The sequence below is a fragment of the Peromyscus maniculatus genome, chromosome 20, assembly GCF_049852395.1.
Source record: "Peromyscus maniculatus bairdii isolate BWxNUB_F1_BW_parent chromosome 20, HU_Pman_BW_mat_3.1, whole genome shotgun sequence".
Classification (NCBI taxonomy): Eukaryota; Metazoa; Chordata; class Mammalia; order Rodentia; family Cricetidae; genus Peromyscus; species Peromyscus maniculatus.
The window spans coordinates 28,331,498-28,345,193 of record NC_134871.1 but is presented as its reverse complement, the minus strand read 5'-3'; the positions used below and the strand labels follow the sequence as shown (position 1 = coordinate 28,345,193).

At 45.9% G+C, this 13,696-nt stretch overlaps 1 protein-coding gene across 3 annotated transcripts in view; it reads left to right on the top strand.

Annotated features, from left to right (window-relative positions):
- The window catches only part of Matn2 (matrilin 2), a 152,093-nt gene that overhangs the window by 77,185 nt on the left and 61,212 nt on the right, over positions 1 to 13,696 (top strand). For all 3 annotated transcript variants that reach the window (XM_076555933.1, XM_076555932.1, XM_076555931.1), the window contains exon 4: positions 4,601 to 4,723. In XM_076555933.1, coding sequence (XP_076412048.1) covers positions 4,601 to 4,723 — 123 coding nt within the window. The remainder of the gene's footprint in view (positions 1 to 4,600; positions 4,724 to 13,696) is intronic.

The following is a 13,696-nucleotide window of genomic DNA, read 5'->3' as shown; positions in this document are numbered from 1 at the left end:
GAGGCAGGAGGATCAGGAGGATCAAGGTCAGCCTGACTATAATCCAATTCTGGACACCACAAAATCAATAAATAAACACATAAATTTAAAAATTCAGAGCCAGACAGTGGTGCCACATGCCTTTAACCCCAGCAATTGAGGCAGAGGCAGGCAGATCTCTGTGAGTTTAAGGCCAGCCTGGGCTACAGAGTGAGATCCAGGACAGCCAGGGCTACACAGAGAAATCCTGTCTCGAAAAAACAAAACAACAATAACAACAAAAGCCATAAAAATCCAAGCCAGGTTGTGGTGACTCACACCTTTAATCCCAGCACTTGGGAGGCAGAGGCAGATGGATCTTTGAGTTCAAGGCCAGCCTGGGCTACAGAGTGAGTTCCAGGATAGCCAGAGCTACACAAAGAAACTTTGTCTTGAAAAACCTAAATAAATAAATAAAACTAACTAAATAAATAAAAATATAATCCTGATACTGATTTGGACTAATGATTTATTCTTTCCTCTGGATAAAAAACCTTGATGAAGTTTAAACCTGGTACTTTCTGAGGAATGGCACCAATTGGCTCACATAGTTCTGTGACAGTGGATAAGGCAGGTACCACTCCCCCTTTAACAGCACAGCACAGTCTTAGAGATGAGAAGGCACAAGGCCCAGATGTACACTCAGCACTCAGCACTCAGCCATAGGATTCCACAGATGGACAATTTTTATTCTGTTCAGTAAAAATGTTTGGGATTCTTTTGGTTGAAAGTGATGGAAATTCAACTTGAATTGGGTCTAGTGGAGCTGATCCTGGAGAATTACAAATGCCTTCTAGAGGACATGTTTGAGCATGCCCAGCACAACACTGTAAAAGAGAAGGGTTAGAAACCGCCCCATGCTGACCAACAGGTAAGTGTCCAAGTAAAATGAGAAATGGCCATTGGGCCAATAGATAAAGCAAGCAGAGTTCAGTAAGAGCCAGCTGATTTGATTGCAATCAAAAAGGTTAAGTTGGAGCTCCATGTGAGATCAAATCTAAGATGGAGTTCGTTTTCATTGTTGAAGGTGATTTTGCTCTGTGACATTGTAATTCAGTAAACACTGAATTAATAAATATGGAATTAATTCTCTTATGCAAAATATAGGCATGATTGGTTGCAGTGTGCCTTTGGTTACCTGACATATTTGTCAGCTGGTCAATATAATCTGTCTGGAGCCAACAAATTTAATATTATGGTTGACTCACTACCCTTGAGTTCACGGCCAGCAATGACCCTAATGCATGCTTATTGAAGGATATTTGATCACGCAGTGAACCCCATGATTGCGTTATTTACTGGAAAAACCTGCTTCTAGCTGTGGTGTGGCTCAGTCCTAGCACACACCTTTAATCCAAGAGCTTTCTGTTTGAATATTGTAAATAGGATTAAATAGAGTCAACCATAGGTCAAGAGACGGAGCAAGCAGCCAGTTGACAGGAAGTGAATTCAGGATTATTAAGAAAAAACCATAGAGAGTAAGAGGGAGTCAGGAGGGCAGACAGAGAGACGCGCAGGAAGGAGAAGGGAGGGGCATTGAGTTTGAAGAGACTTGTTTTGAAATAGTAGGAGAGAGGAGGTGTCCGGGACGATGGTGGAGGAAGAAGTCAGCTGGGTGCTTTCTCTGAGCTAGCAGACATTCACCCCAGGGTCTGGCTCCCAAGGCTTTATTGGTAAAATTGAATGACTGAGATTTTGTTAAAAATAACACATTCTAAATTAACATTTATCTTAATATATTCGTTTTCCTAAGAGGGCATGTCATAGCTTTTTGTACTTAGTTGGTCATTTCAGACAGGAAAATCACCTACAAAACCCACGAAAACATAAAAAGTGCAGTGCTGCCAGACTGTGAAAACAGTTTGTTACGGGGTTGTCCAAATCAGGGGACATACCACCATTACCTCTCAGCCACCCAATGGACGCCTGTGAAAGCGACGCTTTGATCGGGAGGTGCAAGCACACTTCAGTGACAGGCGAATTCACAAATATGGAATCTGTGGATAATGAGGATCAACTACACATGGCCTCCATTTTAATGTCTTTGAAATTGGAGCACATTTTGGATTCTGTAAAATACAGTGCTTGAGCCAGTACAGATGGAATTTGTGATTAATGTTGAATGAAAAGCCAAGTCAATAGACAGACATACATATAGGTCTAATTATGTTCCCAAACATGGAAAATAAAACACCATGACACTGTGATAGACAGGTGGCTCAGAAGTTAGGAGTGCTGGCTGCCCTTCCAGAGGACCTGGGTTCAATTCCTAGCACTCCTTGGCAGTGCCCAGCCATCTGTAACTCAAGGTCTAGAGGATTAGATGCCCTCTTCTGGCCTCCTCAGGCATCAGGCACACATGTGGTGTTCAGACATGCATGCAGGCAAAACACTCTCACACACAGAATAAACAACAACAAAATACCCATAAAATGATAAGTGATCATGCACACTTTTCCTTTGCCATGAAATGGTTAATAGATATTAAGGCACCGTGCTGGCCGCTTTATCAAGTTAGTTCAGTTAACCCTCACACGGCCTTCATAAGGTTGGTGTAATGTTTGTAATATAAAGAGATTAAATTTTTCTCAGGGTCACAAAAAGGTCTCCTATTTCTGCTTGTAGTAAAAACAGTTGAATTCCACTACAGCTTTCTTATGTGATTCGTATCCTAACAGGAGCTAAAACACAGTTATGAGCTCAGAACAATATGCTCTAAATTGTGCTGGCATAAAATAGAAGTTTCATTCCCTATCTCGTATATTGCTTTCTGAGAGTTTCTATTGCTGTAATAAACCCCATAACCAAACGCGGGTTACAACTCTCAGGTCAAGATCATCACTGAGGGGAGTCAAGGCAGGACCTGGAGGCAGGAACTGAAGCTCTCAGGTGGAGGAATGCTGCTGGCCGGCTTGCTTCTCATAGCTGGCTCCTTCCTCCCTCCCTCCCTTCCTCTCTCCCTTTCTTTCTTTTTTGTTGTTGTTTCAAGACAAGGTCTCACTGTGTAGCCCTGGCTGTCCTGGATCGCGCTCTGTAGCCCAGGCTGGCCTCAAATTTACAGAGATCCGCCTGGCTCTGCCTCCCGAGTGCTGGGATTAAAGGTGGGTGCCACCACACCTGACACAGCTTGCTTGCTTTGTTTCCTTCCTTCCTTCCTTCCTTCCTTCCTTCCTTCCTTCCTTCCTTCCTTCCTCCCTCCCTCCCTCCCTCCCTCCCTCCCTCCCTTCCTCCCTCCCTCCCTCCCTTCCTTCCTTCCTATCTCTTCCTTTCTTTCTGCAATTCTTGGAATATAAAAGGCCATGGAGTTTTAGTATTTTAAAGATTTATTTATTTATTTTATGAATATAAGTGCTCTATCTGCATGTACAACTTTTTGCCAGAAAAGGACATCAGCTCCCACTGTAGATGGTTGTGAGCCACCACGTGCTTGCTGGGAATCGAACAAAGGACCTCTGGAAGAGCAGCCAGTGCTCTTAATGGCTGTGTCATCTCTTCAGCCCCCACAGCTTGCTTTCTTATAACATGACTCACAGAGATGGGCCCTCAGATCACTCAGCCATAAGAAAATACTCCACAGACCAATTTGGTGGGGGCATTTTCTCAGCTGAGGTTCTCTTCCCAAGTGACTCTAGCTTGTGTCGTTAACATAAAACTAGACAGCATGCTTGGCCACGACATTTCTTACTTAGATGTAAAGAGGTGTATATCAAAAGTAGTCATTGGTAGCTCAGATGGACCTACTACCTACTCCCCACCTACCGGATAGACACAGGAAGGCTTTGAATTTCCCCTTTATTGTATAAGCTTCAGAAAGCTATTTTCTCATTTTGACATCTTTGTTTATGAGAACACTTACATAATGTGTTCTTTTAAGACCAATGCCTGTTCACTTTAAATATGTTCAAGCTGTACTCGATTGATTAAAGTCATAAACTGAGATGTTAAAAAACAACAAGAATTGTATGAGCTCCAGACAGGCTTATGTAAGTAAGAATCTATGTGTCTGAGCTTAAGTACTTTCAGAAACTAAATGCAGAAATATTGAGATGCAAAAATCATGGCATTACGAAACATTTAAATGCATTGTTATGCCAATTTTTTTATACTTAATGTGGATTTAAAAGTACGTGATTCTTAGGATTTATGACCTTAGGAGATTGTGTGTTCTTTAACACCTCCGTATTTAATCAGGAGCTCCCCCCAGCTCCCCTTCTGCCTACTCAAGATTCCATGTCACATTCTGGAATCAGAAACTTTTCTGATGTTTCTGCCTGTCATATGGGGTCGTTAAGTTGAACCTGAAATTTCCGGATTTGTAAGTCCCAAACCAGATACCAGCAATTTTATATGGTTCAGTCTAACGCCGCTCCCTTTCCCTCGCATGGCCCTTTAGTTACTCACTGATGACACATTTATCAGGATCTGTCTTGTCAACTCGAGAGAGAGGGACCCTCCCTGCGGACAGGGACTACAGTTTGCTTCTCTTTGGGCTCAGCCCTCTCCTTCACAGGCTCCCAGTGCACATTTGCTGGATAGGATGAAGCTGAGGGAAGGCGTTGACTCTCTTTGTCTTCCTTTGCAGCGGTCCACATGTGCAGTGTCTCGGAACACAACTGTGCCCACTTCTGCATCAACACACCCGGCTCATACACCTGCAGGTGCAGGCAGGGGTACGTCCTCAACGCGGACCAGAAGACATGCAGAAGTAAGGCCACTTGGTGTCAGTGCTGCTTGCTCTGCAGCTAGGCGCGACTTATCCACCCTAGTTCTCTCCCAACCCACTTGCCGCCTCCTCAAGGCTGGAAACAGTCCCCCCACCCCACCCCAGCCCACGCCCCCACCTCCCACCCCACCCCCACCCCCACCCCCGTCACCACAGCACCTAAGCCTGGTGCATAGTGTGTGGAAGGGTGGGATGTACTGTCTCAGAAACAGTCCCTCACCTCTGTGGTGCTTCTTGGTGGAGGGGTCTTTCCAGCCTGGCTTTGCTAGCTGGGCCCCAAGGAGCTGCTTCTGTTTTATCATCTTCCCAAAGTGTGGCCTTAGGGTGGAAGTTGAGTGATCATGCACAGTCCATCTCAGAGGTGTGCAGGACCCGGGAGTGATCATGCACAGTCCATCTCAGAGGTGTGCAGGGCCGGGGGGGTGATCATGCACAGTCCATCTCAGAGGTGTGCAGGGCCGGGGGGTGATCATGCACAGTCCATCTCAGAGGTGTGCAGGGCCGGGGGGTGATCATGCACAGTCCATCTTAGAGGTGTGCAGGGCCTGAGGGTGATCATGCACAGTCCATCTTAGAGGTGTGCAGAGCCTGAGGGTGATCATGCACAGTCCATCTTAGAGGTGTGCAGGTCCTGGGAGTGATCATGCACAGTCCATCTTAGAGGTGTGCAGGGCCGGGGGGTGATCATGCACAGTCCATCTCAGAGGTGTGCAGGGCCGGGGGGGGGGTGATCATGCACAGTCCATCTTAGAGGTGTGCAGGGCCTGGGGGTGATCATGCACAGTCCATCTCAGAGGTGTGCAGGGCCGGGGGGTGATCATGCACAGTCCATCTCAGAGGTGTGCAGGGCCTGGGGGTGATCATGCACAGTCCATCTCAGAGGTGTGCAGGGCCTGGGGGTGATCATGCACAGTCCATCTCAGAGGTGTGCAGGGCCGGGGGGTGATCATGCACAGTCCATCTCAGAGGTGTGCAGGGCCTGGCTGCTTCAGTGTTAGGCATTTCATTTTTCTCCTAATTTAAAAAGGACAAACAGATACAAAGAATTTATATTGTTCTTCTTTGGCCCGGCTCCCAAAACTAGACAATATACTGGTGTTTAAGCCAGCAGAAGGTACCCCAGCCCTTCTGCTAAGGACAGAATTAATCATATAATGAGTGTGTGCCCTTCATTATTATTATTGTTCTCCTTATGTTGTAAGTGTAGCCACTGCATTAACCACAAAAACTGGACGAGGCACACAAGGCCTAGCAGACTGACTGCAAGGACGTAAACAGCTCCGCTCGGTCCGACGTGTGGTTCATTAATGCAAAACTGTTATTATTCCGCATGGCTGCAGTCAAGGACTAATGGGAAGCGGTTGGCACAAGTGGCCGTAATTAGCACTGCATTTATAGAGCCAAACCACAGTTTCCACTTTTCCTCTCACTTTGCAGTTTCAGCACTGAGTGGCTGATGGAAGGACCTCCCTGTCCCCGCTGTTAGGTCCTATCTGCTTGGCTGTCTGTTCTGGGCCTCCAAAGATGAGAGCTTTGTGCTTGTGGGCTTCTCTGTGACCCCAGGACTCAGCTGGAGTCATCTTCCTTTTTCACTGGAGCCTGACACTTCCTTTGCAGGCTCCACAGCAAAACTCAGTCCCAGCAAATGCTCATGGATTAATAAAATTAAATGAGCCAGGGGAGCCTGGGAAGTCATCTAGAATCATCCCACACTGTTTAGTGAACAACTTGAACATCTCTTGGTCACCCTGTCCTCTTTGGGTGTGTTCAGCCATCTTGCCCACTCCCTTTCTACCCTCCCCTTTTTGAGGGGCACAAAATATCCTGTGTCTCATGACCCATGTTTGGCTGGGATCTGGGAAGCTGCCAATGCCCATTTTCCATGTGCTGGCTTAACCATGCCAGACAAACTCTGACACCAATTGCGGTGTTTGAAAGAAAATGGCACCCAAAGGGAGTGGCACTGTTAGGAGGCGTGGCCTTGTTGGGGGAAGTGTGTCACTGTGGGGTAGGCTTTGAGGTCTCTTTTGTTCAAGCCTCCCTCAGTGTGACAGTCAACTTCCTGTTGCCTGCAAGATGTAGCACTCTCAGCTCCAGCACCACATCTGCCTGCAGGCCGTCATGCTCCCTGTCATGATGATAATGGACTGAACCTCTGAACTGTAAGCAAGCCACCCCAATTAAATGTTTTCTTTATAAGAGTTGCCGTGGTCATGGTGTCTCTTCACAGCAATAGAAACCTTAGCTCAGACACAAATAAATAGAGACAGAGGCAGAGACAGAGAGAGAAGGAAGGAAGGAAGGAAGGAAGGAAGGAAGGAAGGAAGGAAGGAAGGAAGGAAGGAAGGAAGGAAGGAAGGAAGGAAGCTGAAGCGCTGTCCTTCCTGGTCTCACCGGCAGCCTGTCAGTCCTGCCTGGCCCGGGGTAGGTCCTGCTGTCCTCACCTCCAGCCTGAGGGACGTGCCTAGCCTTGGGGAAAAGGAAGGAGCTGAAGCAGAGCTCTGCCCAGGGATGCAGCATCAAAGAGCTTGAAGCAGGAACTCCCTGGGCTTTAAACAAACAATTAGGAGATGGAGTAGGGACTTCCCAGGTAAAGGAGGGACAGGAAGTCCAGGAGTGACACAGAAAGCAACTCCCAGAGTCCTCAGAGGCTTGGACTCTGTGAGTCCAGATTTTCTCTTTGTTCTTTTTTTTTTTTTTCTCTCCCCCTTTGGTTTTTCAAGACAGGGTTTCTTTGTGTAACAGCCCTGGCTGCCCTGGAACTTGCTCTGTAGACCAGGCTGGCCTCGAACTCAAAAATCTACCTGCCTCTGCCTCCTGGGTGCTGGGATTAAAGGTGTGTGCTGACACTGTTCTCTTTGTTCTTTTTTACAAAATGATTTGTTTTATTTTATTTTATGTGTATGGGTGTTTTACCTACATGAATGTCTGTGCACCATATGCATGCATGCAGTACCTGTGGAGGCCAGAAGAGGGCATCAGATCCTCTGGAACTGAAGTTACAAATGGTTGTGAGCTGCCACATGGATTCTGGGAGCCAAACTTGAGTCCTCTGCAAGAGCAACAAGTACTCTTAATGCTGAACCATCTTTTCAGCTTCCACTTCCTCCTCCCATTCCCAAAGCTTACTGTTATTTGTAATTATAGGTATATCCTGTCATAGAAGCCAAAGGTATTATTTCCCTGCTATGAGCTGTAGTTACAGGTGGTTGTGAGCCACCTGATATGGGTCCTGGGAATTGAACTCAGGTGTTCTGCAAGATCTGTACACGTTCTTAACTTCTAAATGATCCCTCCAGCCTCTTTTCTTTTCTGAAACATGGTTTCACTATGTGAGTGAAGCTAGAACTCCACCCTACTGCCTGGGTGCTGGGATTGCTCCATCCCCCTGAGTACGGCGATTACAGGTTTGCATCACTATGTCTGTCAGGTCTAGAGTTTCAGAGAGCTCTGCTCTGTTGCTCTTGCCCCTCAAGGTCCTATAACTTGGGCAGTGCAGGCCTGAGAAAAGTGGGGGAGCTGACGTGTGGCTCAGCCTTGTCCTCTGCCTCTCACCATCAGAGCACTAGAGGTAAATGCACACCCTTGGCCGAGCCAGAGCAAATCCAGCTGGCTCAACTGCATTTCTGAAATGGGGCTTGTGAGACCAACAGGGCCACTATAGTCCTTAGGTTTCAGTTTGGATCCGGACATTATAATCTTCTGGCTGTGACTTCCTCAACCATACCTGCTTATTAAAACTCCTTGATGCTCAATTTCCTCACTTACGACTGGGACCAACGGTCACAAGTTAGGACTTAACTCTTTGACCGATCAGCGTTAGCCCCTGGGCTTGGTCTCTAGGATAACAGAAGCTGTGCCAACGCAAAGCTGAGTCCCAGTGACCCCTGTTTACAACCTGCCTCCCTGCCGATGCCCGTACAACTTGCCCGGGCCTGGGGTGAAATGAAACACAGTTATGTTCCATTTTTATTATCCTGTTCTGAATGCAGCTGGATAATCTCCCAGTTAAAAAGGAACGTGGCTTGTGCCTCTTTCCGGAAGGACCTCATGTCCTCCCAGAAGTGCCTGCTGCTTGCTCTTTCATGTGCTCGCCCGTGGGTCCGATTGTCTTTTTTGTCTTGTCACAAGTGTTTGGACATAGAAACATACTAGGTCGAGTGCAAAATACTAGAAACCAAACGATGATGAGAGAGCCAATGCTGCTTCTGTTCTGAGCTTGAGAGAGTCAAATAAACACTGTAATTGCAGTCGACACCGGGGCGGCCCTTACCCAGCTCTGTGCTCAGGACGTGAGGTCAGACCTAACCCCGGCCACTCTTCGGGTGTTTGACATGTGTCAGGGGCTCCCTGAGCTTTGTCTGTTGCCTTGTGTAACTGTCACAGAGAGTTCTGAAGTCGGTTTCATCGCCGTCATTATACAGATGGGGATAACAAGGGATGAAATTAGACAGTTCAGGAAATGCAGCCAAACCCAGATCCAAATGGTGTTGTGTTCAGCTCTTAGCCACTGTGTGTTACATGGTCCTTGAGAGGCCCCGGGGACTGCAGACAGAGATCCCCAAGCCCGGGCCTGACAGGGCTCGTGACCCGCTGATTGTGAGGGGCTCAGAACTGACTCACCGGCTAGCGTCCCACTGACTGCTGCTTCCACACTCCTGGCTGCACAACTGTCAGAACATAAACTGCGGGTGGGTCCCTGAGGCCCCGTCACAGGGAGGCTTGTAAAGTCTACTTTCCTGTCAACTTCCTAGCCATGCTGTGCTTTTGTGGAGAGAGGAGACAGGCACAGTTGATCCATAGGTTCTCAGAGTGGTCACAGACGTTGGTCTCAAACTTGTAGCTCCCTCCCTGTGCGACCCCAGAATTCTATCCCTGCAGCAGGCTTTCTTAGACTGCCAGCCCCCAAATCCCGACACGGAGACATTATTAATTATGAATGTTCAGCCTTAGCTTAGTGTTGTTTCTAGCTAGCTTTTTTCTTTAACTTAAATTTACCCATTTCTGTTCATTTATTTGCTGCCCCAGGCTTGTTTACCTCATTCAAGTGCTGTTCATCCTGCTTTCCTGTTCCCTCCATGTCTGGCTGGCCCAGGCTGGCCCAGGCTGGCCCATGGCTGCTCCCTGGTGTCTCTTTTTCTTTCTCCCCTTGAGCCTAAATTCCTCCTCCAACTTACTCTCCCTGCACGGAAGTTCCACCTATCCCTCCTCTACCTAGCTACTGGCTGTCCAGCTTCTTATTAGCCAATCAGGTGCCTCAGGCAGGCAAGGGAAAACAGCAACACACCTTTACATAGTTAAACAAATGCAGCATAAGCAAGAGCAACACACCTTTACATAGTTAAACAAATGCAGCATAAGCAAGAGCAACACACCTTTACATAGTTTAACAAACATTCTATTCCACAACAAATCCCCGTTGGTGTTCAGATGGGAACTGGCTCTGGAGAAACAGATCACTTACCGCGAAGCAGCTGGGTCCTAATCTAGACACCCCGTATCTGTGGGCAAGCTGAAACTTTATTCTCTGTCACGCATTTCCACCTTTGATCTTGTTCTGCCGTCTGAAGCCATATTCCAGACAGATGAACACCTGCTCAGGTACGGAAGACTTTCCACCCGCTCCGCCCACACCCACTAATGCCGTTCTTCATCGGTTGAATACCAGGTACTGCAAAGTGCCCTTCCATTCAAACCAGATCCAATGCACGAGCCTCGCCTTGAGTCCCACTCACGGGTGCACTGGAAGTCCACATTACCGAGTCTCTCTGCCTCTCAAAGAGCCTTTCCTACCAACATTGTCATGTGTGACTCTTCCAGATGTGTTAGCACAGTGCCACAGCTGTGAACATTGAAGAGGGAAGAAAACCTCAAGTGAGTTCTTCACACACCCGCATCCCTTCACCATCTCCCTTTGAATTACTTTTCCACTAATAAGACCCTCCCCCATTTGTGTTTTCAGAGACAAGGTCTCTCTATGTAGTCTCCCTGCTGCCCTGGAACTCAGTTCTGTAGTCTAGGCTGGCCTCAAACATGTGGTGGTCTCCCTCTCTCTGCCTCCTGAGTACTGGGATTACAGGCATGTGCCACCACACCCAACTTAATTTTTTTTATTTTAAATTATTTAATTATTTTATGTGTATAGGTGTTATGGTCACAAGTATATCTGTGCATTACGTGTGTGCTGAACCCGTGGAAGCCAGAATAGGACATTGGATTTCCTGGAACTGGAGTTACAGATGATTGTGAGCTGCTGTGAGTGGGGATGCTGGGAATCTAACCTAGATCTCTAGAAGAGTGGCCACTGTTCTTAACTCCTGAGACATCTCTCCAGCACCCCCCACCCTGACTTAATTTTTTTTATGGTGAAAAAAATGTATACTTAGAATTAGCCAACTGGACTCACCTTAGATGATCCCAATTTTGTTGGCAACATCTAGAACATCATAATCTGGAGCCAAGTGAACATATACCCTCTCTCCATCAGGCCTTATGAGGGTGTTGACTTTGGCCACATCAATGTCAGAGTTTCTTCACAGCGTGTTTGGTCTGGTTTTGTTAGCCTTGACATCCACAATGAACACAAGTGTGTTGTTGTCTTCTTCATGGCTGACTCAGTGGTCGGTGGGATTTTGATGATGGCATGGTGGTCAAGCGTGTTTCTCCTGGGCTCATTCTTTCGAGGGTATTTGGGCTGCTCCGGAGCTGCAGCGTTGGGCTCTCAGAAGGTGGGTGATGTGTGGATCTTTTTTGTGACTGTGGACACCTTTCAGCACTGCCTTCTCGGCTTTCAAAGCTTTGGCTTTGGCTTTGGGAGGGGCAGGAGCTTCCCCCTTCGCTTTTGGCGCCATCTTGGTGAAAAGAGTTGCCTAATGCGACTTAAAATTTTAAAGAAAAACTTTCCTTCCTTTTTGGATCATTTATTTTATGTGGAAGCTAATGAAAAGGCAATGTTTATAAAACTTCATTTGGCAGAAAAATAGAAACTTTGTATATGGATTTGCTTTTGTTTCTGTCTCAGGACCCACACCAAATGCATTATGTTGCTCTTATTCTTGAGAAATGTTCCTGACACTATTTTTTCCAGGCTACAGAAGTGACTCAGTATCTTTCTGTTAAAGTATAAAGAAAGAACATAGCCCAGAAAAAAACAGTAGAAGGAAGCCTATAACCATCCCCTTTAGATGCAAAAGCGCTCTCTCTCTCTCTCTCTCTCTCTCTCTCTCTCTCTCTCTCTCTCTCTCACTCTCACTCTCTCTCTCTCTCTCTCTCTCTCTCTCTCTCAGGTGTGGTGTATGTGCATCTTCATATGTGTGGAGTGCACTCACCTGTGCATGCGGAGGCCGGAGCTCTCCACCTAGACTTTTCACACAGGACCTCTCTCTGGGCCTGAAGCTCCTTGATTGGCTAGACCTGCTGGCCAGGGAGCCTCTGGCACTGGAATTACAGGCTCACCCCATGCCTGGTTTGTACGTGGATGCTGGGCATCTGAACTGAGGTCTCACACTTCTGCAGCAAACAGTTTATCCACTGAGCCATATCCCCAGCCTAAGACACAAAAATTCTTAACAAAATTTTAGCAAGTAGACCCAACCACACTATCTGTAAAAGAGAAAAATGTCAAGAGCAAATACGGTTTAGCCCATCAATGCAAAGTTGGCTTAACATTCATATGTAGTCAGTATAATCATTGTATTAATACACTAGTGAAGAAAAGGAAATGATCTTAGTAGATGCAGAGAGGAATGTAGGAATATCAAAATCCATTCCTAACAAAACACTCAGCAAAAGGGGAAATGGTTTGACCCAATAAACAGTAACTCCAAGAAAAATCCACAATTGCCATTGTGTTCCAGGGTGAGAAGCTAAGTTCCTACATAAGATGTTACCTAAGGAATACAGTGATTCTCACAGCAGGGCATTGAGGGCCTAACTAGTGTAATAAAAAAAGATGAATAGAAGTCAAACAGATTAGGAAGGAATAATAAAGCTATCTTTACTAAATTCTGTGATTGCCTATGTAGAAAAGCTTACTGAGTCTTCCCCTCGAAGCTACTAAAAGTAATATGTTTGTAAGATCACAAGATTAAAAAGTCTACTGAATTACTTTATTGTATTTCTGTACACTGGCAACAAAAATCCATGTCTTAAAATACCACCTAAACTAGAACAAAATATAAGTTAAGGGCAGATGTTTCAAATGAGCATCATTTCCACACTGAAAAGTGTAAGAGGTTTCTGAGACGAACTAAAGACCTATGTAAGTGGAAGAATAGATTTATCGTGAGTTAGGATATTCAGTATGGCTAAGATGTTAATTCTTTCCAAGTTAATGTACAAATTCAAAGTGATTCCCATCAGGACCCTTGTCAACTTACCTTTTTAGAAATATACTTGGTTTCAAAGTATACACAAAAATGTGTAAACCTAAGAGTCAAAAAGTCCATTCTCATTTTTCCTGACAGTCATAGTTCTATGAAGTACTCATGACACTGAATTTAGCAAACACTAAATCTCTGTTCCTGGGGGAAAAGTAGGGTGCAATCCTGTGAGCTCCTGATCATAGCATTCATTGTTAAACGCATAACCTTCTTTTGCCCACTTTCCTTCCTTCCTTCCTTCCTTCCTTCCTTCCTTCCTTCCTTCCTTCCTTCCTTCCTCCTTCCCTTCCTCCCTCCCTCCCTCCCTTCCTTCTTTTCTTTATTTGCTTATTTCTTTCTTCCTTCATTCCTTCTTCAGCTGAGAGCAAATGTTTTGGGGAACTTGGTATTTTCCATACTTCACAATGTGTCTATGATAGTAGAAAAAGACAAAGTATTAATTTGGAGATATAAGTAAATTTTTATCAAGTAAGAAGATTCACAAATATATAATCTGTGAATAAAGTGCATTTGATTAAAACTCTGAAAAAGAAAAACAGAATTGTAGGTTTGAAGCTAGCTGGTTTTAGGACTA